A 24,469-nucleotide genomic window follows, 5' to 3' on the forward strand; every position below is an offset into this window, starting at 1 on the left:
TTTTAGAAGCTGACTGATGAAGATAACTATCATAGGTAATAGACATGTCGAGATAACATTAATTTGATATTATATTAAGTATTTAAATAAGTAACAACAAAACAAAATGTACCATTTTTGTTTACAAACCGTTAAGGTTTTGCTTGAATTGAATAGTTACTCAACACTTGTTGATTTTGGGTGCTGCCAGACTGATTGTGCAACATATTTTACTGTTATGTACTTTTTGAAATCCAATATACTGAAGATTAAATTAAAGAAAATGTAAAAGTGGACGTTATATTTTTTAACAGCAGCAATATTTTAATGTTTAAACAGATTTGCTTTGCCTTCAATATTATATACGGCATTGACCACAAAAGTGATTGTGTGGTATATTTTTGTCATAAAATAGTACATTTTAAGATTCGATTGACGGTCACGCTGCCTGCCGTTCATTAACAACAATTCTTCCGAACATTGCACTTAAATTAATTGTGTTACTCATTTGCGGTGTATACATAGTGTTTTGTATTATTTAGATAATTTTTAAATAAGAAAATTTATCGCTTAAAATCCTATTAGTGAGTGTAAGTATGATCAAAATATGACCATTTCTGTTCGGCGAATGGGCCCCTCCCATCGCTATCAATAAATTCCGACGAAAAGAAACCTGTCATTGTTTTTATCTTTGGCTCCAATGTTGAATGCAGATAAGAAAACCTCAGTATGTGGAAAGCAACTGCCGGTCACCAAATACAGGCCACTAATGCGGCCGAAGACGATGACTGGGAGACGGATCCTGATTTTGTCAACGATGTTAGCGAACAAGAGCAGCGCTGGGGCTCCAAAACCATTGATGGCAGCGGTCGTGACGGAGGCGGAGCCATTGAGTGAGTCACCTCTTTGGGGTCATCATTCTTGATGAGTGTTACGTTTTTTCTTGGTTTATTGTTCGAATAACAGCATGGACAAGCTGCGGGAGGAGACTGAGAAATCCGATTTGGACAAGAAAAAACAATTATTGAAGGATCAAAATGCGGGATATGGATACGGTGGCAAATTCGGTGTAGAGAAGGATCGCATGGACAAGTCAGCGGTGGGGCACGACTATCAGGGCAAGGTGGACAAGCATGCATCGCAAAGAGATTACAGTGAGGGTTTCGGTGGCAAATACGGTGTGCAAACGAATCGTGTGGACAAATCTGCTGTTGGCTGGGATCATATTGAAAAAGTGGAGAAACATGAGTCGCAGAAGGGTAAGAAATGAATGAGAATCCCTCAACGATTAGCTTTTAAGAAATCATTTGTAGATTATTCCAAGGGTTTCGGTGGCAAATTTGGAGTGCAGGAAGATCGCAAGGACAAATCTGCTTTGGGCTGGGATCACATTGAGAAGGTTGAGAAACACGAGTCGCAAAAGGGTAAGGATAGAAATAGCACCGTCATAGAAAATACAAGACTAAATCGACTCTGGTTTACAGATTATTCCAAAGGGTTTGGCGGCAAGTTTGGCGTACAGGAAGATCGTAAGGATAAATCTGCTGTCGGCTGGGATCATATTGAGAAACCGCAAAAGCACGCCAGTCAGGTGGATCATAAAGTCAAGCCCGTCATTGAGGGTGCTAAGCCCTCCAACTTGCGTGCCAAATTTGAAAATTTGGCTAAGAACTCTGAGGAGGAATCCCGCAAGCGGGCGGAGGAACAAAAGCGCTTGCGTGAGGCCAAGGATAAACGGGATCGGGAGGAGGCAGCCAAGCAAACAGTTGTTGAAAACACGCCATTACCTTCCGCAGAGGAAGCACGTACGGCTCCCGTGAAAGGAAGTCGCACGGCAATACAAACAGGTCGTTCCGGAGGCATTGGCAATGCCATTAGTGCGTTCAATCAAATGCAGTCGCCAGTGACAGAGACTCCTCCGGCCCGTAAGGATCCCATTATCATACCCAAGGAACCAGCGCTCAGCGAACCTACTGTGGTTGAGCAGCCAAAGCCCGTCACGCCACCTCCAGTCGTCGTTAAAGAAGTCGTCGGTCCAACTCCAAAAGTTACTGCACCACCTGATGTTGTGCCACAAATTGAGATTGAGACTGTTGCCACTCCCCCTTCAAGCGAGCCACAATCGCCGGCTCATGTCCCTGCGGCTGAACCGGAACCGGAGCCGGTTCAACAGCCACAACCAGAAAAACAACCTGAGCCGGTGCCAGAACCTGAAGCTGAGCCGCTGTATCAAAACCAAGCAGAACTGAAGGCTGCATCTCCATTGCCAGCATCAGTCTCGCCAACTCCAACCGCAGCAGCAGCTGCCAATGGCAACGAGGAGGCCATCTACGCCAATTCGGACAACTTGGCCGATTATCTGGAGGATACTGGCACGCATGCAATTGCTCTCTACGATTATCAGGCAGCTGACGATGATGAGATATCGTTTGACCCTGATGATGTGGTCACTCATATTGAGAAAATCGATGATGGTTGGTGGCGAGGTCTGTGCAAAAACCGTTATGGTCTCTTCCCGGCAAATTATGTGCAAGTTATTAATCAAACTTCTTAATTTCTGATAATGTCATAAACGAACTTATGATGTGAACAATTTTATACTGAGTCACATAATTCACCATTATATAAAAGTCATGCTCAACATTTATTTCTACTTACAACGAAGAAACGTTAACATTATTGTAATTTGTTACATTACATCGTCACACGCAATAATTATATTATTCCATTTTATTTACATCATTCATATTCGATTTAAAAAATTGAAATTTACATTCGATTCTTGTTTCTAAGATTTTATTTTGTTTAAAAATATATTTTACTATTTATAAACAATTATTACGTAAACATTTTAATACTTGATTGTGCAAAATGACTAATTGTAATTGCTTTTGTTTTCTATTGTCCGAAAATATATTTGTTAAACTTAAAGTTATTGTGTCAAAAGTGAGAACACTTGTATAAAGTATATAAATGTTTTCAAAAATGTTAAAGGCAATGAAAACAAAGTCTGTTCTTTTGATAAAGAAAATCATAATAAAAATATATTCAAAACTATATTTAGAAGTATTCATTTGTATATTATTTATATTCTTAAAATTAAGAATACAAAAATATATTCTGGCTTATATCAGCGTGTTTACCAGAAAGCAATCCTTGCTAGTTATTTTAATTATTCTGTGAATTCTTTTGGGATTTCCCGAATCATAATCTTATATTTCTCATACAAAAGTATGAATGTACATATGTATGTATATATGTATGTGTATATGTTTATGTAAATTACTTGTAATCTTAGAATGGTATGGTAGTATTTCCTTTTTGCGTGGATTATCAGTTGTAATGCAAATGAATCATTTACTTTGTTGGATCGTATTTCCAGTTGATAAAGAAACATATGACTGTACATTTTTTGCTTTTATTTTTTTTTTTGTAAATATTTATAGTAAGGCTTTAAACATATCTCGTGACTTTAAATATCAAAGACTTTTCATTAAAATTGAGGTGACCCCCGTCAGAGTCGTCTTCATATCAATCAATAAGTCTACGATCTCAAAATTGTCATTAAAAATATCTGTTAGCTCATAAGCCAAAGTAGTTAACTGGATTTATGATAACAAGTGCGTGGAGCGAACAACGTTTGATTTACCGATTCGCATTGTCTGTCAAAATGATTGTGTACCGTTCAGATAGATGAGCGAATGTACATTTTCATACATGCAATACAAATATGTGCTCGCCAATACATCGGCAAGATACACTATCATATAAGAGAACCCCAGACAATCGTGTTGGGAGCGATTGCCATGAATACCAATTTTGCTGAGCAGATAACGGCAATGCCGGCATGATAACTATTAGTGGTACGTTAAGCAGTTTTGACAATACTCAACGTACATACGTATGTACACAAAATATGTTTTTTTTTATTGTCCTTCTAACCGGGCGTGCTGTGTTGAACATATTGGATCTTACAGCTTTATCAGAAAATCCCACATCAAAATGTCGCTGTTGCTCTCATCGCCACACTATCAGTGCGACGACTGGTGAGCGATATTACGCGCTCACTAGCAATATTTTTATTGTATATATATATAGCGGCGAACCCCATCAGTGCCAGTCACTCGACGTCCAACGTAACGACAACGTTCGAAGAAGACGCTTAACAGTAAAACAGCTGTTCGTTGCAAATAGCTTGGGCGAATTGAAAAATATCGATACATCGATAACGAATCTATACCACGTCGGATTTTTTCTTCAACGTTCAAACAGCTGTTTTGGGGTAAATAGCGCTGCTCGTGAGTGCGAATGAAAAAGAAAGCATCTGGGGTATATTCACAAAGAAGAAGCAACAATCACAATATTGCTCAGCAAAATTAAATACAAAGTAAAATAAAAACAAACATCTATCTAAACGTGACACGGGTGTTTGCTAAATTGAACGACGCGCGTGCGATTTGATTGAAGGCAATAACTCGCAAAACATTGACAATTGTGAATAGTGTGTGGCAGACGATGCTCAAGCACTGACGACGCTGGCAAGTCGTCCAAAAAAAAGTTGAACCGAACGGTCAACGTCACCGAACGTCGTGTAATTGGTTCAACAAAGGAATTACGTATATAACGCGATGCATTTATAATATATGTATATACATAGTATGCCTAAAGGCTATAGCGTGTGCAGTTCAGTTTCGTTTTCTCCTCGTACTTGTGTGATAAATTTATTTTAACAAAATCTTCAATCGTCAACGATTTCGCCTCACTGTGCATTGGAAACAGTTTACATTTTTTAATTTTACGGTCGCCTGCAATCGTCGAGCTGTTAAAAGTACGTGAAATATGTTTGTTTAACTTAATTGCTAACTAATTATCGTTAATCATTTGTAATCTGCAATTGAACGAACTAGAAAGACATTATTTTAATGTGTTATTTTGTGTAGATTTTGTTTTTTTTTCTTCATGCTTACATATGTAAGAGAGTGTGAGTGCGCAGACAGGTGCGCCAAAATCGAAAACACAAGCACACACGCACACCGGCTAAAAGAGTGCTATAGAACTACACAAAAGAAAGAGAGAAAATGAGAATAATTGAGAGAGTAGAAGCAGGAGCTTTTCCTCTGTTGTGGCGGGCGAATTGTTGCCAAGTAATCGTCACTTGAAATTGTTCAATAATACATTGTCGATAAGCAATGATCCAATATGCAATATCATTTTCAAACAATAGAAAACAATTCTCAAATGAATCAAGTTAATTAGCTGCATTATTTATGGAATATGCATGAAAAAGTCACATTTGAAATGCTTTAATTTAGCGCACTTCGATGGTATCATTTTCTATTATTGTTTAAAGTTCAAATACAGTTAGTTCTCATGTGCCCAGGAAATAACTATCAATTTAATTACCTGAGATTATAACTTTTTGCTTTTCGATTTTTAGGTTGTAAAGGGCGTTACTTAATTATTGTTTTTTTTGTATCCATAAATAATTTGCTGTTGAAAAAAGCTTTTTTTCCATTTTATTTTTACGCCGCAGAATATTCTGTGGACGCATTTTTATCTTATATTTCAAATTGGATGGACAAAGAATGCAATATAGTACGTTAAATGCGCAGTTCCCCACAGAGTGCCGTTTGCTTATAAACATATTTTTATGTATGTTTTGCTTAGAAAAAAGTCTTTATAGTCTTTCAAATTGTCGCGATCAGCAGCTCAAATAATTTAGCTACATTTTAGTTTATTGTTAACTAGAGATTCGAGAGATTAGCAAACAAAACTTAAGCTATAAATATGCTCATAAAACTTAAATCTTTAAAGGTATATTTGTTAAAACCATTATCGCTATTTACGAGCCTTCTGTATTTTTCTTAACGATTTCATAGCTGATATGTATATGGAACTAGACATATGGCAGATAAGTATGGCACAGTTAATGCGATAGGTGTTAACTGTTGTTCCCCCAACTGAATAAACAAGATTTCATATTTATGGTATGACGAACATTCCGTAGAACTTGAAGAAACCGTCGCAGATTGAACTCTTTAAGCTTGCCATAAAATAAAAATCGATTCTCAATTAAGAGCACATCAAAGCCTCTATATGGCAGCAGCATAATTTGATTCGGGGTCTTTAGTCAGTTAGAGATCTGAACATTACTGAACTAATGTGGAAAGCGGCGTTGCGTTGTGTTGCGTTGTCAAGGTGAACCAGACACCGGTATTTCCAAGCGATCTGCTGCCACTACCTTATACCTCACTCACGCTTACAATGCGAAGAGCTTCACGGTGCAAGTAAAATACACACATATAAGAAATCATCAATACAATCCGTACTTTAAAGCAGCATATTGAACAAATAAATGACTCGATTATTTTATATATAAAAAGTAAATAAATATTTGCTAACGTTGCAGGTTATTACCCTTAATTTTGTGCAGAAACGCAACTTGCTAAATACGTTTAAAATGTTTTTAAACGTGTATCGCTATTTATTTGCTTAGACATTTCCCAATTATATATGTACATACAGAGTATTACGAGTACTTTTAATTTTTCATCTTTTTTTATTGCTTTGTTTATAAGCAAAATTTATTTATAATAAAATCACAATAATAACAACAGACCATTAAAATTCATCTGCAGATTGTATTTGAGCATTGAACAGTCGTCTAACAAGGCAAACCATATTGTTATCAATTTATTATGTGAATTACTGTGGAAGCTCTGAGAGCGGACAATTGTCGCTGACGGACACATTTGATTTATTCACGCTTTGCGTATGAAGTTAATTCGTTGACAACAGCATTTCATGATATATTCTATGAAACATACATTTTATATAATAACAGCCGATATGATGGTTATTTTTCTTCGCTAACTTACAGTTAAAGTTATCAAAAACAAAGTCTGACGAATCCGCCAGATATGCAGAAAAATCAGCTTTGAATTCTAGGGAATTTTATTTTGCACTCCGGGTTCCATTCTAATTATATCTGCTAGCTCTTATTACATACATACATATATAATGAAGATAATAACAAAATTATGGGGTTTTTTTCAAATAATATAATAATATATTTTCATAATTGAAATAACAGAGTACAATGTGAACTGACACAATAAATTTGAATTATGTGCAAATTATACATCTGTAAATGTTGTCACAACAGTCGTATAGCAAAAAAAAGTTAATCAACATTTCATTTGTGATAAACAATCGTCTGAATTGTGATAACTGCTTTGCCTTTGAGTCAAAAGTATCACGTGCTGAGCTCTCGCTGCGTTACAAACACAAATATAGAGACAATTCGTTGTATTCGGTTTCCGATTTCAATTTCAAAGTACAAATTGAATTGTTTTACAATTGATTGTCACGCACATTTTGCATAAAAGTATTGCTATAAAGTGTTGCTAGTGTTAATTAACAATAATTTTTTTGATTTTTCAGCATGTCGTTAAATGAGGGATATCACAATAAAATCGAGCCTGGAGCCGGCAGCGCTGGAGATGATCAGGCATCCGGTTCGGGAAACGGCAGCGCCAGAGGGAGCACAGCTGGCGATGGTCCTAGTCATAGCACGCAAATGCATCAACAGATGTTGAATGAAACAACATATCTGAAACCCTCGAAACAGGCGTATTTTAGTGATGAGAAGGTGCTCATACCTGATGATGATCGCACAAATGTGAGTTGATTTGAATAATTTAATTAAGTGCAGCATCAATTGATTAACAATTTCTCATACAATACGCAGATCGGTTTCAGTTTTCGCAAGCTGTGGGCCTTCACGGGACCCGGTTTTCTCATGTCTATTGCGTATCTAGATCCGGGCAATATTGAATCCGATTTGCAATCGGGCGCAGCAGCCAAATACAAAATTCTGTGGGTTCTCTTATGGGCCACTGTCTTGGGTCTACTTATGCAACGCTTGGCTGCAAGGTGAGTTGTATTTTCGATATATTGTGAAGCTCTATATTTTATGTATCTATCTTCTCAGATTGGGCGTCGTGACAGGTCTGCATCTTGCCGAGATGTGCTATCGCCAGTATAAACGCTTGCCGCGCTGGATACTCTGGATTATGATTGAGATTGCCATTATTGGCTCTGACATGCAGGAGGTTATTGGAACAGCCATTGCCATATATCTCTTATCCAATAAAGTGTAAGTTTAGATGCTAATTACAAATAATACCAATTGCTCATTTGTGCTTATCCCAAAGTGTGCCTTTGTGGGGTGGAGTTCTGATCACCATTGTCGATACATTTACGTTCCTATTTTTGGATAAGTATGGATTGCGTAAGCTGGAGTTCCTATTTGGTTTCTTAATCACTGTTATGGCCGTCACGTTCGGCTATGAGGTAAGCCTTATTATATTTGTACAGTTTAGAAAAATACCCCCAGAAAATTCCCCTAGTATCTGCCATCCAAAAATAAATAGTATTATTTGGATAATTTTTTCAGTCTACGTTTACTGAAATAATAAAAAGGCGAAACAATTGTTTTGCCTGCACTTATAAAACAATTTTATTTTTGTCTGTTGTCATAAATTGTCAATTGTTATGAGCGTCTGTCGGGGGCGTTTTACATTCCCGTTCTCGGTAACTAATGATATGACTTTTTATTTGATAGTAATCGACTTAAAGGGGTGGTATAATTAGTGAATAGTGAAGTCAAAAATATATAGTCATTGAATACGTTTCACATGCAGAGTATCTCATAATCAATCATTACTTGAGTGCAGCTTGCCTTCACGTTGACATTTGTTTTCGAGATGATTCCGCGAATGCGGAAACTGTTTGTTCAACTGTCTTTTTGTAGCGCTTGTTTCTCGTAATTGGTGTGTTGGCGCACTGCAATGATTAGATAAAATGCAGTGCAACAAATCTTTCAGAATCTATTTGATCACAAATGTTTACAATCACTAGAATTTTGTCCTGCAAAGATTGTTAATAGCATTGTAATCGTAATTCAATATAAGTGTGTGGGATTTACTTCGGGGCTTAAGGGTACTCTTTTGATTATATACCATATTGTACTTTAATGATGTACCTTTAAAAACCATTCTCATTAGTAATTTCAATTTTTATTTGTTTTGCATATTCGCAGTATATTGTCTCAGCACCCAATCAAGGAGATGTTATGAAGGGCATGTTTATACCATGGTGCTCCGATTGCAATTCGGATGTGTTGCTGCAGGCGGTGGGCGTGGTTGGTGCTGTTATTATGCCACACAATCTGTATTTGCACTCTGCCTTGGTGAAGGTAAGATAAACATACAAATATTGTATTGTTAGAGATAATTCCAATTAATATCTATATTTGCAGTCTCGCGATGTGGATCGTCGCCAGCCAAAGAAAGTGAGCGAAGCGAATTTCTATTTCTTCATTGAAGCCTCGATTGCCTTGTTTGTCTCCTTTATCATCAATCTGTTTGTTGTCGCTGTCTTTGCCCATGGCATGTATGGCAAAACCAATCAAGATGTGGTGAGTATCTGATCTGTTCGTCATTCTAAAACACTCGCTAATTTTACTTGACTTTAGCTGGATATCTGTGCTAACCAAACTATGTACGAGGACGCCAAATTGTCCTTTACTGACAATAATCACGGAAATGATATTATTAATGCGGATCTGTACAAAGGCGGTCTGTTCTTGGGCTGCACATTTGGAGCTGCTGCCATGTACATATGGGGCGTTGGTATCTTGGCCGCTGGCCAGAGCTCCACAATGACTGGCACTTATGCTGGACAGTTCTCAATGGAGGGTTTCCTCAATCTGCAATGGCCACGGTGGTGTCGCGTGCTGGTCACGCGGTGCATTGCCATCATTCCCACCTTTTGTCTAGCCATGTTCAGCAAAATGGAAGACCTAACCAATATGAATGACATATTGAATGCGGTCATGTCGTTGCAGCTGCCATTCGCTGCAATACCCACCATAGCATTCACCTCAAGTGCAGCCATCATGGGCGAGTTTGTCAATGGACTGTAAGTATGAGAATGATTTCTGATGCGTATTTAAACAATAATGCATATTGTTGCCATTTCAATTACAGCGGCAACAAAATCGTTTCCATATTGCTCACAATTGTGGTTATTGGCGTTAATTTATACTTTGTGGTCGCCCAAGTGGAAGCGCTGAACATTGAAGGCGGCCTGTTAGCACTCGTCTGTAAGTTTCGCATATCGCATTTCGCTGTTTGTTGCTGATTGCGCAGATTGATAAACGGCATTCTCTTTTATTTTTAAATTTCAGGCATATTTGCTGTATTATACATACTGTTTAATATATATCTTGTGATACACATGGCCGCCTGCATGGGCAACAAGCGTCTGATGAATAGTCGGGTAAGTGTTATGGTCGCCTCCATCGTTTTCCTACCGCAATATATGCGTCACGTACCGAGAAGTCGGGGGCACTTATCGATAGCCGTGACAGTAGCCAGTTTTTGGCATTAAGTAGTCTGTCATAAATTGAAATGGCGAACCGTTAAGACGAACAAGACTTTATCATTTTACGTGACTGTTTGCAGTCAGAGTGGGTGGCTTTAAATATCATACTTTGTAGTAAAAATCAAGACAATATCACCTACAAGTGCCTAACGTATTATTCTACTTATTTACAGTGGGTCCAACGTTTCGTGTTGCCAAGCCAGAATAGCTTTTCTATAAAGAACGCCAACTCAACATATGCCAGGTATGTCGAAGCTTAGTTCGTATGTAACCATAACATTTACAACACACATTCACATCAATGCACACTAAACACTCCGATCTCTTTAACTGTCTACGTATATGGTAAACTAACTGAAGTATCTATTTGGTACCTATCTGTAACTATCAACTGCCTTTACTTCCCCAGCACTCTTGATGCTGTCTGCAACTATTATGCTGTCCTCTTTAATCTACTAATCTACTACTAATCTTCTACCTATTCTACTCTTCGTACCATCCGGTTATCTTCGTTTAATTCTCATTTACTAATACTTAATCCAAAACGTATTGCTATGCTCTTCTTTCAATTATTCACAGTGATGTTACCTTAGTTGTAGGCGATAACACTAACACTGCCAAAGGTCTCGATACTGTTTCGGAAAAGGTGGCTCAGTGATTCAATTTGAATCATTAGCCTTACCATTTACTTAGCTCTTACAGGAGACCCCACACTTTTGTGATATTAACACTAAATCACGCGCCTAACAACACTAACAATTCCATAAACAATGAAATAATTGTAGGATCCTTAGATACACATCATAAGAATTTATAATGCCTATTATAGCCGCGTAAATTTAGAGATTTGAGTTCATATCATTTAATCTATTTATAAGTAAGTATGGTAAGTCATAATGCTATTGATATTATGGTCTTACATTACTTGTACATGGTAATTATCAAGCATGGTATAATAATTTAAGTCAGGGCGCTTAGTTCTATAAATAAACTCTGCATTTATTAGCATTTCATTTAAAAGTGTTTCCTTTTTGGACAATCTTTTGCCGCATGAAATAGTTTTTAAGTGGATACCTTAAGCAATTACTTTGCCGCAGCCGATAATGGAATTGACTTTGCGGACCATGGAGATCTCTCACATTTTATGGTATTAAGTAAGAATTATATGCTGGCATCGGGATTACAACTATATTGGACTATCAGTATCATTTTGCGCTGGTATAAAGATTCGATCATCCATTATTATATTCATCCATTACGAGCGGTTAATTAAGGAATAATAAATGTTTACGTAATTAACATCAACGGGTGAACTGTTGCTAATACTCTTCAAACTGTTTTTTATTTTTGTGTTGAAAATTCTCTTTTATTATATGTGTCTGCGACTACTACATTTGTTTTCCACCCAACTCTGTACTTTATGTATCTAACGTGTGTGCAAAAATACACTAACCCTTCCTCGTGACATTGGCAAAAAACATTTGCAAAACTATTAAAATCACAAATGTCTTGGATTGATTGATATTTCACAAATATACTTTTTGGCCTAATGAAAAACTGTGCAAACAATTCACATTTCAAAATTGACACACAACAACACCTTCAATAATAAAATCAACAAACTGCAAATCTTTTATTTTGGCGATTGTACAAATTCAAAAAAAGTTTACAATTGACATGAGCCTCATAGAAAATCGAGATCCAAACAAATGCTCAGAGTTTGCAAAGATTTTTAAACAAAAAATCAGATGAAAATTGATCTGAGCACTGAACCAAAATTTAAAAGCCAACAAAATAAATTAGCATTTTGACAGTTTTACTCATCACAGTAAAAAACAAACAAGAAATTAAGAAAATAAACCGATTTGAAAATTTCCAATTGTTTATTTAAACTTGACAATCCGCTGCTGCACGTGCCGCCAATTTGTTGCCTTTTTCTGGGGCAAAAACATTCTGTGGTACAACAACGAAATCCAACAAATCAACGACTCATCTAACCAACCAACCACATGTGGATCACGCAGTGAGCTGACGCTGAATGATAATGGAATTTCGATAAATGCCTTTAATAATCCACAAAGGGTCGACGATTCTTAAGTCCTCTTCACGTTTATATAAATTAATAATGTACATAATAAAAATCTATTTTTTTTATTTCTTTTGATCTTCGTACTTGTATGTATTCTCTAGCTAATTGAATGTTAAATGTAAATTAAGTATTTACCGAAAGAATTTACGTACTCACTTTAAGCAATTTTGTATATACCTGTATATGCATTAATATAAGTATGTATAGGTTAAATAAATAAAACTCCCAATAGCATCATTTCCTTTCCCAATGTCAATAAAGATAATAAAATATAGATGCGTACCTATTAAGGATGTGGGATGCTGACTTGTCTTTTATTTCCATTCACTTGCCTGTTAATTGTAGATTCTAGATATAGATGTTTGTTTATTTGATTTCTTTTTGTAATAAACTAATGCTAATGGTAAATCTAGGATGTCCTAACAAAAAATGTAGTCATCAATGTTTGTGTGTTGGCAGAAATTAGATCTTGTTATGTGGGCCCCTCTTAACATGCTAAGTAAATATACTGCTAGTCCCAATTCCTCACGAACACACACAATATGTACACTTACACTCGGTCATCCATCATTTATTCACCGCTTTCATCTCATCTCAAACTATATTTCATTTACAGAATTGCCACCAATGCCGACACAGATGCTGACATCATGGATGGGGATGCGTAGCCATTACTGTTCTGCACTGATTCCGATGGCAGTGAAGAGATTTGTTTTACCAGCAACAACAATGAGCTGAATTGCCACAGCAGCAATGTTGACAGTGCCACAGGCCAAAGCAATGGTCATGTGGTCATCAGCTAGCATTGGCTTCAAGACTCCCCTAGCAAATCGTCTGCGAGAAATCAATCAAATGTTGTAACGGCTCCTGCTGGCCAGGTTCCAGCACATTGTTCATCATATCATCAACTTGGTCGTGGGTACGCCTTGGGTTCCTCATGGCAACATTTGAATTGTTGTTTTTATCTGACCGGAATTACAAGAGAAATCTTTGGAATTAGTGTAACAATTTTGTAGCAAAGTTATTTGAACATAATCCGCGAGTATACCAAAAAGGCAAAAAAAAGGATTTCATAGAAAGAAAATACTACTTTATAATATAAACATACACATATGAGAGTTGTCCCAATAACTCTAATGTAATTAATAATTATAACATAATATAGCCTATTCTAATTATACGTTTAGTGTGTAATAGTGACTATGTTATAAGGCTGTGAACATTCAACATCTTTGAATCGTGTAAAATGTTTTTAAAAATTGTCTAAAGATCCTAATATGCTATCGAAAGTATTTCATGGGTACAATATTTTATTTATAATACATATAAAAAGTTTTAATCACAGTTTTATCAGTTAATCGATCATTTTCCAACACTTCTCGTTTGAATCTACGTAAAATTGTTTTTATTCAATTTATTGTCATATATTAAGATGCAAAAAAATGAAATAAATATTATTAAATAAGTGCAAAAAGATTTGAAAAATTGTTTTTTATTTTAAAGAATAAACCATTTTTCTAGTGTTTTTCAAGCAATTACATCGTGAGCTAAGTTAAATAATATAGAACTATTAATATACTCAACAATTTTTATATTAAGCACTTTGGGGGCGTTGATTTTTATAACAGCTCATTAGCACATGACGTATTACCTCAGAGCTTGCATACTTGTTTTGTAATTGATATTTAAATAGTCGCCATCCGAATGAAAGGGAAATTAATGGAATGAGTTAATCAAATCAACAACGTAATTACCTGTTGGGGTAGTAATATTACCATATGAGCATATTTCGGACTGACAGATGTGTTTCTAATTCGATGAAGTCTCTTTCATTGCCGTTAAAGCAACTAATATTTTTAAAATGTATCTTTAAGTATAATATTTCATAAATCAGTAGTTTTCGAATATTAATTATTAGTTAATTGTCATATGCAGAGGATAAAATAATTGATGAGTTAACTTTTAGAAAATATTTAGAAAATAATACAAGGAAACATACTTCTTAGTATGATTTTTTTGAATGGCTTAAATGAAAAGCGGCAAGTGTCACTTAACAGCTGTTAACTATTAAAAGCTTTCAAGCGGCCAAGCTTTCAAATCAGATGATTGAGAAAAACTCACCACGATAATTTTACCTGCACTTAGATAAGTGTAAATATCATTATTTAGCTTGGTTTAATTCGTTCTATGTGGTAGAATCGAGAAAACGTGTTATGATAATCTAACATATATACTAGGAGAATTCTCAAGAAAACTATTCAATGTATTTGTTCGACTTTATTAAGCTGCTGGACGTTTAGTGCTTCAGTCCCAAGATGAGGGCTGTGTTAATAACTGTGATATTTCTGCAGCTATGTGTCGGTTTAGAGTGCGTAATTGAACTGCGTGGGTAGCGTATTTAAAATTCATATGACATATTGTTTTGATTATCATTATCTCGCTTTTCGCAGCGAATGCTGTCCAGAAGTGTCATTTCGGAGATACTAAATGCATTAAGGAGACAGCTAATAATTTAATACGCCGATATCCAAAAGGTATATCATCCATCGGATTAAAGCCGCTCGATGTAGTTCACGTGAAAGATACTGTACTCGTCAACGATCCGCCGGTGGGCAATGCATGGTATCACTTTGAGTTGGTGAATCAAATTAATTATGGCTTCGAGAATGTAACGATAACGGAAGTGCACGGATTCGATGAAGATCCCACGTCGTCAAAGATTGAAATTAAGGGCATAATACCCAGGCTTGTATACAAGGGTAACTATATTGCTAAAGGTCGAATGCTGTGGATGGTTAATATTAATTCAACTGGCGACTCTGAGTCGGAGTTTTTTAACTTTTTTTTTGAGTTCTCCTTAAAAGTCCAAACCGAGTATCGTAACAATAAGCGGTACCTTAAGATTTATCAACTCGTACCCAATGTCGGCCTCGATCGGTGGGTTTTAGAATTGGGAATTGTAACAATTAATAAATTATTTCATATTACAGCTGGATAATGTGGTTGGATAACTTTTTTCCGGACAATTCGGACTTAACCATTCTAATTAATAAAATATTTAATGCGAATTGGGTTGAGTTTTGGAATGAGCTAGAAAAACCCATCTTGGAAATATTTACTAGTGTTTTTCTCAGCATAATACAAAATACTTTAGAGAATGTTGCATACGATGATATGTTCCTATCCAATAAATACATTAAAGAATTATGATCACACTTTGTTCGCTTACTTAATATACAGCTTTAACTTCCTTTAATACCACCCAGAGAATATTCAACGGGCTTGTAAGCTAACCAACACAAGAAGATAAACAAGTTATGCGCTTTTCTATATTATAATAAACATTTCACCTCATTTGTCTAATTACAATTCAGCAAACTTGTATTTCAACATATTTTCTTTGTTGCATATTCACCACTAATTACGTTAAGAATGAGTTTCTGATTTTGCAGGTAACTAGTTCTATAACTATGCAAAGAAGCTTTTCAGCTTCGTAAATGTTCAACTGATGTAAGCCAATATTTTATTCAATCAAGAACCGTAAACAAAGCAAGTACACTTTAATGCATATTGAAAATATTCATAACAGAAAAAATTGTATTGAAAAAAAGTAAACAACAAAATGTACCAAATATTATATGTTGCGATAAGTTTACAGTTTATCATCGCGTCGAAATGTGAAACATTACGTAGGTAACTATCAAGAAATAAGGAAAGCTTTTGGATAACGTAAGCCATTTTTAGCTGAGAGTATTACAAAATGTCACTACGGAGATAACAGGTGTGTAAGATTGTCGATCAACGAGGTAATTGAGAAATTTCCTAAAGGAATCCCAGTGATTGGAATGAAAGCCATGGATGTTGTCAAGCTGCCAAATGTTCAATTCGCGAATAATGATGAGCTCAATGATTTTTGGTTCAAGTTAAAGCTGTATAACCAATCAATTTACGGGTTTGAGAATACAGTTATATCGGAAGCTAAGGGATTCGTTAAAGATCCAACATCTGCACAGATAAAAATTCGGGGCGTTATACCCAAACTTGTCTGTGCGGGTAATTACGATGCCAAGGGCCGCATGCTATGGATGCTGAATATTAATGCAACTGGAGTTACTAAATCAGAACTTAGCCATGTATTGTTTAGAATGGCTTTAAGAGTTCAAACTGAATATCGTAATAATAAACGCTACCTTAAGATTAATGAACTTACACCCAATATCGGCATTGATCGGTGAGCTTTCTTGTGCATCTAGAAATTGTGACAATAATTAATTCACTTCTTTTGCAGCTGGCAAATGTGGTTTGACAATTTCTTCCCGGAAAATCCGGCGTTAACCACTGTTATTAATACAATATTTAATGAGAATTGGTCTGAAATTTGGAAAGAACTAGAAAATCCAATATTGCAAATATTTACTAACGTACTTTTAAGTATGCTGAAAAGTATTTTTGATAATGTTCCATATGATGACTTGTTCATATCCAAGAATGACACCAAACAATTATGAATACAATAATCCACACATACTTTATATACAAATAGCGGTTAGTAAACTGAGCAATAAAAACAGGTCATGAGCTTCAAATAATTATAATATGTACATACGTTGCACATTTTATAAAATGGTTTTCTGGATTGCATACTCCCCACTACTTGAGATAAAACCGAGACGCTGCTAAGAACTGGGTGTATGTATATAACATATATAAGCATTATGAATGTTCAAACGTTTTAATCACGCGAAAAATGTAGACAAAGCAACAAGTGCACATTATCTATTAGTTATCAGAAATCTAAATAACTTAATAATAGTTAAATTGGAACTGAAAAATGCTAGGAATTTTAAAAGTCGTGATCAGTTTGCAGTTTCTGGTTGTGTTTAGATGTCAAACTTTAACATTACGTGGGTAGCCAAAAATGTATTTCAACCACTATTTAATAATCAAAGTGTTTTATAGCAAAGGGTATTCAAAAATGTAATTATGGAGATCTAAAATGCATTATAGAGTCTATGAATAATGTTATTAAGCAATTTCCAAAAGGCATCCCAGCCATTGGGATGATTCCCACGGATGTTGTTGATGTTCCAAACTTAGAATTGTGGAATAATGACGAATCAGGCGGGGTTTGGCTGAAGTTCCAGCTTTTTAATCAAATTAATTATGGATTTGAAAATACAACAATAACGAAACTAAAAGGCTTTGGCAGAGATCCAACAGCTACTACGATGGAAATACATGGTCAAATACCAAGTCTTATACACAAGGGTAGCTATATAGCTACAGGACGCGTTGGATTCACCATAATAAATACAACGGGAGAGTCGGTATCGGACTTTCAGCATTTTCAATTCACTTTGAAATTGAAAGTAATTACAGAATACCGTAATAATACTCGTTATTTGAAAATATACGAATTGGTACCAATTGTTAAAATGAAGCGGTAAGTACTCAATAAATATCATATTTACATTTTCGAAAACAGTACCAACCATTCTGCTATATACTAGCTGGATTTTATGGCTGGACGAATTTTTCAAGGAAAACTCGGACTTAACACTTGCTGTTAATAAAGTTTTTAATGCCCATTGGGTAGAATTCTATAATGAAATGGAGCCGTCTATTTTGGATGCTTTTAGCAAGGTCTTTACCAGCTTGATCGGAGGAATTTTTCATAAAGTGCCCTATGACGAACTGTTTCTTAAAAATGATTTTGGTAATGAACAAAAAAGTTGAAGTTGTTATTGTATTTACATTTTTGAAATAAATAGTTTACGTTTTGTCCATGGTCAGGAACAAGTTTTGTATATAAGGGTAGATAACTTATGCATTTAACGTTAAATTCATGCGAAATGGTGAAAATCTCGTTTGTGCTTTAAAAAAACCGGTTTCAAAACTATGCGAATTACAACGAGATTGCTCAGTATATAAATGTGCAAGTGCACGCTCAATTGTTGTCTTTGAGAGTGGGATAAATAAATAGTATAATACATTCTAATAACAGTTTGATGTTTCAAAATATATTAATCCAGATCTATCCGTATCTGTATCCTGTTATTATTAAATGTTATAACATTTTAATATGAGGTTTCTTAAATAGTTCTACCGAAGTTTCTAGTATTTTTATGTTTCCATTTGTATTGTAACAGAAAGTATTTTTAGTTGGAGCACACATAAATGTTGCATAGAATGATTTCCGGTTTCGTAAGATTTATCCAATAGTTCCTATAAAAAACCACATTTTTGTGATACTACTCACAATTCGGTTATCTGGTTAGAGGAAGTTCACATTGTAGCTGAGATGAATCCAGGTTTTGAAGTGAATTTTGTTGTCTTATTTCGACTGCGGTTAGACGCGTGCTGCGAGTGTATCATTGTAATTGATAAAACCATCTAATCATTTAAAGTAGAAGTAAAAAACCCTCTTTGGATATTCAACAATGAATTAAAACAAAAGCTCATATTCTACATCCGACATGCTTACCATCAAGGAACAACGCAATAATAAGCAATACCTTAAAGTGTGTCCCGTTCACATTGCATCAGGAAGTTATGATTCAAAATTAAATGTGGTAGTATTCAAGGATTGATTTCACTTACAACTGGACTATTTGACAGAAAGATCTACACATAGAAAATATCGAACTAATAATAGTTTTCATTTCAATGTTTAATTAAAATTGGGTAGAGATTTGAAATGGCGTTAAGCCTAGAATAAGGCGCTTGTCCTGAATAAGACGCATGAGAATGTCGCCAATGACGATATATTTCTACCAGACTGATTTTGACTTTGATTAAGTGGAATAGGGTACCAATACTCAAAAAATACATGCCAAAGAAATAATCGATTATAAAAAATATATTTAAGTAAAATTGAATTCTTGTCTCATTTATCCACAAGATAAGTCTTTGATTTGCCGCGGTTCTTGAATGTTCCGTCCAATTTGAGTTCGTCGTAGAATATATGATCGTTGTAGGTTTCATCTCGATAATACATATGTTGATAGCCCTTACTGCTGTTACCACGCTTGAATTTCTGATGATCGGCGGATAGTTTTAGCAGCTTTTGTCTGCGATGCGGGTGTCGAAGATGTTGCAATGGAGTCGCCTCATCAAATGTTGATTTCGATTCCTGATTCTGTCGTTTGGGTCGTCGCTGACGCCAACCCCATTGCATGCGCTTAACAGCTGGTGGTGGCAGAGGACTTAACATCATTCGCGACGGTGCCTTCCAGAGATTCTTTTTGGATTTTTGTTTTTTTCGCCATATGTCTTTGTACTTGTCGACTACACGACAGACTTGCATGTCCCTTGGCTTGGGAATATTGTCATCCAGTTTCGGCGGACACTGCAACACATAATACAATCCTGACACAGATTTGTCCGAATGAGTCACCTCCATGTCCAGCAGCCTTAATGGAAGTTTATAGTAAGCAAACATATTGCGTTCGACGACAATAGCCGGTGTAGCTCCCAGATGTTGCAACAGGCCCAAGATTAACTGCCACATTTTTAAATGTAACCTCACTAGATATGCAGGGCCACACTTATAAATGAATAAATTTTAGGCTCCAGTGAGCTTTGCATAACTTGCGGTTACTAACTTTAATTTTGCTTTAATTTGTATTACAGCATTGCAACGCTTTAAACAGACAACAGGTTTTCCTAGCAACCAGCAAGTTGAACGAACCACAGTGCACACCTAGACCTAGGTCAATCAATAATCGTAATTGTGGTATAAATAGAAATTGAAATAGAAATAGCTAAACTTTGTGAGCGGAAGTCATGCAAGAAACTGTTGCTCAATTCAAGTTTAGCAACAATGTTGCCCTTTACCAATTTGTTTTAGCAACATGTTGCCCAACATGCAACAGTTGTTTGTTGCGATGTAATAATGGCGCCTGCGCTAGAATTTCCTATAAAATTGCAGGGGAATTGATTGGGGTAGAAGATTTCCATTTGTTGCGCATATGCAACAGTTCTTGGCGTGACTTGAAGACATTCTGGTAATTTCTTTTATCGGGGCGCTAAACAATTTCTGGCTTAGTTGTTGACAAGTTGTTTGGCAAATTTTGACACCTTTCATAAATACATGAAACCATAATTAGTTGTATCTGCTCAATATGCATTTTCTTCATGAAAAAATCTTTAATACTGACTACATACCTATTGTGTGTGCTCTACATATTTATTTGATACAGAACTTACTTGTATAAAACTCAAAACTTGCCCAATATCAAGTTGACTAGTACATATATTTGAAAAAATTTACGCTTCTATTGATTATAGGTGTATATACAATAAGAAATGTATTCCTTCACAAGTAGCAAACATTTTTGCACAAGCTTTTCTCAAATCACCGCTAATATCTCTCCCACTGTGCAATGATTACTTAATAAGTTCCGCATCATATTCGTAACGTTATTCTACAAACGTTTTTGCGAAGCACGCTACGGTTTTTTTTATCGTCTAATGCAAGCGTATTTTTGCTTTAGATACGTTGAAAATTATTTAAAATAAAGTTCTACTGAAGTAATAAAAAGAAGAAATATCATAATATACTTCCACGCCAAACTTGATTTCATTTTTTAAAAAAAGTGGTTTGTCGAACTCAAAGCCATTTTAAAAGTCGCCATATATTCAAATACAGTTTTGTAAATAAACTTACAACGCGATTTACTCATTTCATTTGCTGTTCATCTCTGCTTAGAGCAGGTTCACATTGGAGCTGAGATATTGAAAACTTTAAAGTTCTGCAAGCAATGACTAAGTTGTATATATTAATCGCAGCTGTCTGTTTTTTATATAAAACTGTGTGTAGCACCGTACTGCGTGAGTATTATTGCAATAAACAAACAAGTTGACAGATAAATTATTAAACTATTGTTTGTAGCTAGTGATATTGTAAAATGCCACTTTGGAGATTCACCTTGTATTATAAAAAGCATTAATGATGTAATCAGAAAATATCCCAAAGGCATACCGGAGATTGGTTTGCCGCCATTGGATGCAACGGAACTGGAAGATGTTTCTGTGTTGGATTCACCATACCGCGGTCCGATCTGGCTAACTTTTCACATGAGAGATAATGTTAACAAGGGCTTCAACAATGCAACAGTTACCCACATTGAGGGTTTCAATCGAGATCCAACAATAGAACCAATCGTGATAAAAGCTCGCATTCCGCGACTTGTGCACGAAGCAACCTACGATATGCAAGGACAGTGGCTAATACTGAAAGCAAACACAACCGGAAAACTGCAATCTGATTTTCAGAACATTCACTTTACGCTCAAGATAAAGATCATACTGGAATATCGCAACAATAAGCGATATCTTAAAGTGTATGAACTCGTACCCGTAGTCACGTTGGATCGGTGAGTTATTGATCGAAATAAAACATACATACATAAACATGTTTAATGATGGTATTTCAAATACAGATGGATTATTTGGATGAATGATTTATATAAAGAAAATACCGACTTAACAATAGCTGTAAATCGGTCATTCAATAAAAATTGGGTGGAATTTTGGAACGGTGTTGAGCCGGGACTACTGAAGGCATTTTCGTTGGCATTTACTGGTATTCTCAACAAGGTACTGGAGAATGTTGCCTATGACGATATGTTTCTACCCGATTTCAATAGAACGAATGGGTCATTATAAAGTTAGTGAATCGATTAGTTCATAATTAACGTTAATTAATTTATTTAAATTTATCGAAAATTCGTATAAATTGGAATACCGATATCAATTTTTATTGTTAACGATAAAGCATTAGGACTAGAAAAGTTGCAGTCCTTACATCTTGTAATTCCTGCTGCTTTTAATAAACTCAATCTAATTGAATTATGTTATCCACTAATCTAACAAAATAATCGATTTAATTAGCGCCTAATCTAAACATCACCAATCCTGCATTAGGCCAAGTTTACCAAGCAATACGTCAGTACTGACAGTAAATTAACGTGGCTTGCAAATCGACGTTGCATGCAATAGACACATCAGACGTCGTCAAGGGTGGCAAATTTCGACACTCAACTCACACCCATACATTTTTGAGTGCCGGTGCTACTTAGCACTCGCAAACCGAGTAAGAGATATACATATATAAATATATATATATATATATATATATTATACTCCGGCCTTTTTTGCTCTTTTTCCTATTCGGCACCCGATCATTTTAGACTCTCGGCTTGTAGACACTTGTGACTTGCCGGTGGTTTTTCTTCGTGCACCCGATCATTTTTGCACTCATTACGAAATGGCTTATGAGTATCTGCTCAAATTCTGAAAAACACACTCAGAGTGTCTGATCAAACACTCGAATGTCTGAGCAAAACACTCGAGTATCTGAGCAAATACCCGGGTGTTTTTCCTCCCCTATTTTCCCCCACGACAAACTAGATTTCATTATTAAAAAAAGGGGTTTCTTGAACTCAAAGCCATTTTAAAAAACGCCATATATTCGTGCAAGTAAGTATCGAATCAAACACAGATTTGTAAATAAACTTACAATGCGATTTACTCATTTTATTTGCTGTTGATCTCTGCTTAAAGCAGGTTCATATTGGAGCTGAGATATTGAAAAGTTTAAAGTTCCGCAAGCAATATGATTAAGTCGTATATATTAATAGCAGCTGTCTGGTTTTTATATAAAGCTGTGTGTAGCACCGTTCTGCGTGAGTATTATTGCAATAAACAAAGAAGTTGGCAGATAAATTATTAAACTATTGTTTATAGCTAGTGATATTGTAAAATGCCACTTTGGAGATTCACCTTGTATTATAAAAAGCATTAATGATGTAATCAGAAGATACCCCAAAGGCATACCGGAGATTGGTCTGCCGCCATTGGATGCAACGGAAATGGAAGATGTTTCTATGTTGGATTCACCATACCGCGGTCCGATCTGGCTAACTTTTCACATGAGAGATAATGTTATCAAGGGCTTCAACAATGCAACAGTTACCCACATTGAGGGTTTTAATCGAGATCCAACAATAGAACCAATCATGATAAAAGCTCGCATTCCGCGACTTGTGCACGAAGCAACCTACGATATGCAAGGTCAGTTGCTAAAGCTGAAAGCAAATACAACCGGAAAACTGCAATCTGATTTTCAGAACATTCACTTTACGCTCAAGATCAAGATCATACTGGAATATCGCAACAATAAGCGATATCTTAAAGTGTATGAAATCGTACCCAAAGTCACTTTGGATCGGTGAGTTATTGATCAATACAAAACATACATATGTTATATAAACATGTTTAATGATGGTATTTCAATTATAGATGGATTATTTGGATGAATGATTTGTATAAAGAAAATACCGACTTAACAATAGCTATAAATCGAGCATTCAATAAAAATTGGGTGGAATTTTGGAACGGTGTTGAGCCGGGACTACTGAAGGCATTTTCGGTGGCATTTACTGGTATTCTCAACAAGGTACTGGAGAATGTCGCCTATGACGATATGTTTCTACCCGATTTCAATAAATCGAATAGCTCAATTTAAAGTTAGTGAATCGATTTAATTCGAAACTTATAAGAAATTCATATAAATTGGAATACCGATATCAATTTTTATTGTTAACGATAAAGCATTAGGACTAGAAAAGTTGTAGTCCTTACATCTTGTGATTCCTGCTGCTTTTAATAAACTTAATCAAATTGAATTATGTTATCCACTAATCTAACAATATAATCGATTTAATTAGCGCCTAATAAAAACATCACCAATCTTGCAATAGGCCAAGTTTAGCAAGCAACACGTCAGTGCTGACAGTAAATCGACGTGGCGTGCAAATCGACGTTGCATGCAATAGACATATTAGGCATTTGCAACTGTCGGCTAGAAGCATGGTAACGTCAGGAGCTTCCTTGGTAACCAAGGATTATAGCGGAGGGGAAATAACAATGGTCAAGCTGCAAAATCAA

At 35.7% G+C, this 24,469-nt stretch overlaps 8 protein-coding genes across 11 annotated transcripts; 7 read left to right on the forward strand and 1 right to left on the reverse strand.

Moving 5' to 3' along the window:
* Positions 1-426: 426 nt before the first annotated feature.
* On the forward strand, positions 427-2,749 carry LOC132784373 (hematopoietic lineage cell-specific protein). The gene is made up of 5 exons (XM_060789945.1): positions 427-569; positions 693-872; positions 946-1,238; positions 1,293-1,403; positions 1,464-2,749. The coding sequence occupies exons 2-5, from the start codon at positions 709-711 to the stop codon at positions 2,531-2,533; spliced, it is 1,638 nt and encodes a 545-aa protein (XP_060645928.1). The 5' UTR covers positions 427-569; positions 693-708; the 3' UTR covers positions 2,534-2,749.
* A 1,343-nt stretch (positions 2,750-4,092) lies between these two features.
* Positions 4,093-13,784, forward strand: LOC132784372 (protein Malvolio). 3 transcript variants are annotated; one of them, XM_060789942.1, is made up of 12 exons: positions 4,093-4,807; positions 7,423-7,660; positions 7,730-7,914; positions 7,973-8,137; positions 8,196-8,334; positions 9,083-9,238; positions 9,302-9,460; positions 9,518-9,963; positions 10,032-10,147; positions 10,232-10,323; positions 10,602-10,672; positions 11,008-12,430. In XM_060789942.1, the coding sequence occupies exons 2-12, from the start codon at positions 7,424-7,426 to the stop codon at positions 11,084-11,086; spliced, it is 1,845 nt and encodes a 614-aa protein (XP_060645925.1). In that variant the 5' UTR covers positions 4,093-4,807; position 7,423; the 3' UTR covers positions 11,087-12,430. The 3 variants fall into 3 exon arrangements, with proteins under 3 accessions (XP_060645925.1, XP_060645927.1, XP_060645926.1); XM_060789944.1 differs by lacking the exon at positions 11,008-12,430 and adding an exon at positions 13,134-13,784 and having other exon boundaries at positions 4,094-4,807; XM_060789943.1 differs by lacking the exon at positions 11,008-12,430 and adding an exon at positions 12,453-12,819 and having other exon boundaries at positions 4,094-4,807.
* Positions 13,785-14,705: 921 nt separating this feature from the next.
* On the forward strand, positions 14,706-15,727 carry LOC132785783 (uncharacterized). The gene is made up of 3 exons (XM_060792062.1): positions 14,706-14,902; positions 14,968-15,454; positions 15,508-15,727. Exons 1-3 carry the CDS (start codon positions 14,833-14,835, stop codon positions 15,725-15,727), a joined length of 777 nt encoding a protein of 258 aa, XP_060648045.1. The 5' UTR covers positions 14,706-14,832.
* A 335-nt stretch (positions 15,728-16,062) lies between these two features.
* LOC132786790 (circadian clock-controlled protein daywake-like) lies at positions 16,063-17,025 on the forward strand. Its single transcript, XM_060793446.1, has 3 exons — positions 16,063-16,206; positions 16,262-16,748; positions 16,806-17,025. The coding sequence occupies exons 1-3, from the start codon at positions 16,140-16,142 to the stop codon at positions 17,023-17,025; spliced, it is 774 nt and encodes a 257-aa protein (XP_060649429.1). The 5' UTR covers positions 16,063-16,139.
* A 219-nt stretch (positions 17,026-17,244) lies between these two features.
* On the forward strand, positions 17,245-18,337 carry LOC132786788 (protein takeout-like). The gene is made up of 3 exons (XM_060793444.1): positions 17,245-17,421; positions 17,477-17,960; positions 18,028-18,337. Exons 1-3 carry the CDS (start codon positions 17,349-17,351, stop codon positions 18,251-18,253), a joined length of 783 nt encoding a protein of 260 aa, XP_060649427.1. The 5' UTR covers positions 17,245-17,348; the 3' UTR covers positions 18,254-18,337.
* Positions 18,338-19,403: 1,066 nt separating this feature from the next.
* Positions 19,404-20,027, reverse strand: LOC132783949 (uncharacterized). The gene has a single exon (XM_060789280.1). The coding sequence runs from the start codon at positions 20,025-20,027 to the stop codon at positions 19,404-19,406; it is 624 nt and encodes a 207-aa protein (XP_060645263.1).
* Positions 19,907-22,573, forward strand: LOC132786789 (uncharacterized). Its single transcript, XM_060793445.1, has 3 exons — positions 19,907-21,349; positions 21,411-21,894; positions 21,961-22,573. Exons 1-3 carry the CDS (start codon positions 21,280-21,282, stop codon positions 22,184-22,186), a joined length of 780 nt encoding a protein of 259 aa, XP_060649428.1. The 5' UTR covers positions 19,907-21,279; the 3' UTR covers positions 22,187-22,573.
* A 152-nt stretch (positions 22,574-22,725) lies between these two features.
* LOC132785515 (uncharacterized) lies at positions 22,726-24,053 on the forward strand. 2 transcript variants are annotated; one of them, XM_060791651.1, is made up of 4 exons: positions 22,726-23,205; positions 23,267-23,593; positions 23,650-23,750; positions 23,822-23,913. In XM_060791651.1, exons 1-3 carry the CDS (start codon positions 23,136-23,138, stop codon positions 23,700-23,702), a joined length of 450 nt encoding a protein of 149 aa, XP_060647634.1. In that variant the 5' UTR covers positions 22,726-23,135; the 3' UTR covers positions 23,703-23,750; positions 23,822-23,913. The 2 variants fall into 2 exon arrangements, with proteins under 2 accessions (XP_060647634.1, XP_060647633.1); XM_060791650.1 differs by having other exon boundaries at positions 22,783-23,205; positions 23,267-23,750; positions 23,822-24,053.
* Positions 24,054-24,469: the final 416 nt, after the last annotated feature.

Source organism: Drosophila nasuta, chromosome 2R (genome assembly GCF_023558535.2).
Source record: "Drosophila nasuta strain 15112-1781.00 chromosome 2R, ASM2355853v1, whole genome shotgun sequence".
In the NCBI taxonomy this organism is placed as follows: domain Eukaryota; kingdom Metazoa; phylum Arthropoda; class Insecta; order Diptera; family Drosophilidae; genus Drosophila; species Drosophila nasuta.

Coding starts and splice junctions, on each gene's coding strand:
- LOC132784373 (XM_060789945.1), top strand. CDS start 709: ATGTGGAAAGCAACTGCCGGTCACCAAATACAGGCCACTAATGCGGCC. Junction 1,239..1,292: donor GAAACATGAGTCGCAGAAGG/GTAAGAAATGAA, acceptor AATCATTTGTAG/ATTATTCCAAGGGTTTCGGT. Junction 1,404..1,463: donor GAAACACGAGTCGCAAAAGG/GTAAGGATAGAA, acceptor TCTGGTTTACAG/ATTATTCCAAAGGGTTTGGC.
- LOC132784372 (XM_060789942.1), top strand. CDS start 7,424: ATGTCGTTAAATGAGGGATATCACAATAAAATCGAGCCTGGAGCCGGC. Junction 8,138..8,195: donor TATCTCTTATCCAATAAAGT/GTAAGTTTAGAT, acceptor CTTATCCCAAAG/TGTGCCTTTGTGGGGTGGAG. Junction 9,239..9,301: donor TGCACTCTGCCTTGGTGAAG/GTAAGATAAACA, acceptor CTATATTTGCAG/TCTCGCGATGTGGATCGTCG.
- LOC132785783 (XM_060792062.1), top strand. CDS start 14,833: ATGAGGGCTGTGTTAATAACTGTGATATTTCTGCAGCTATGTGTCGGT. Junction 14,903..14,967: donor AGAGTGCGTAATTGAACTGC/GTGGGTAGCGTA, acceptor CGCTTTTCGCAG/CGAATGCTGTCCAGAAGTGT. Junction 15,455..15,507: donor CCCAATGTCGGCCTCGATCG/GTGGGTTTTAGA, acceptor TTCATATTACAG/CTGGATAATGTGGTTGGATA.
- LOC132786790 (XM_060793446.1), top strand. CDS start 16,140: ATGTACCAAATATTATATGTTGCGATAAGTTTACAGTTTATCATCGCG. Junction 16,207..16,261: donor GTCGAAATGTGAAACATTAC/GTAGGTAACTAT, acceptor AGCCATTTTTAG/CTGAGAGTATTACAAAATGT. Junction 16,749..16,805: donor CCCAATATCGGCATTGATCG/GTGAGCTTTCTT, acceptor CTTCTTTTGCAG/CTGGCAAATGTGGTTTGACA.
- LOC132786788 (XM_060793444.1), top strand. CDS start 17,349: ATGCTAGGAATTTTAAAAGTCGTGATCAGTTTGCAGTTTCTGGTTGTG. Junction 17,422..17,476: donor ATGTCAAACTTTAACATTAC/GTGGGTAGCCAA, acceptor AGTGTTTTATAG/CAAAGGGTATTCAAAAATGT. Junction 17,961..18,027: donor CCAATTGTTAAAATGAAGCG/GTAAGTACTCAA, acceptor GCTATATACTAG/CTGGATTTTATGGCTGGACG.
- LOC132783949 (XM_060789280.1), bottom strand. CDS start 20,027: ATGTGGCAGTTAATCTTGGGCCTGTTGCAACATCTGGGAGCTACACCG.
- LOC132786789 (XM_060793445.1), top strand. CDS start 21,280: ATGACTAAGTTGTATATATTAATCGCAGCTGTCTGTTTTTTATATAAA. Junction 21,350..21,410: donor TGTGTGTAGCACCGTACTGC/GTGAGTATTATT, acceptor TATTGTTTGTAG/CTAGTGATATTGTAAAATGC. Junction 21,895..21,960: donor CCCGTAGTCACGTTGGATCG/GTGAGTTATTGA, acceptor TTTCAAATACAG/ATGGATTATTTGGATGAATG.
- LOC132785515 (XM_060791650.1), top strand. CDS start 23,136: ATGATTAAGTCGTATATATTAATAGCAGCTGTCTGGTTTTTATATAAA. Junction 23,206..23,266: donor TGTGTGTAGCACCGTTCTGC/GTGAGTATTATT, acceptor TATTGTTTATAG/CTAGTGATATTGTAAAATGC. Junction 23,751..23,821: donor CCCAAAGTCACTTTGGATCG/GTGAGTTATTGA, acceptor TTTCAATTATAG/ATGGATTATTTGGATGAATG.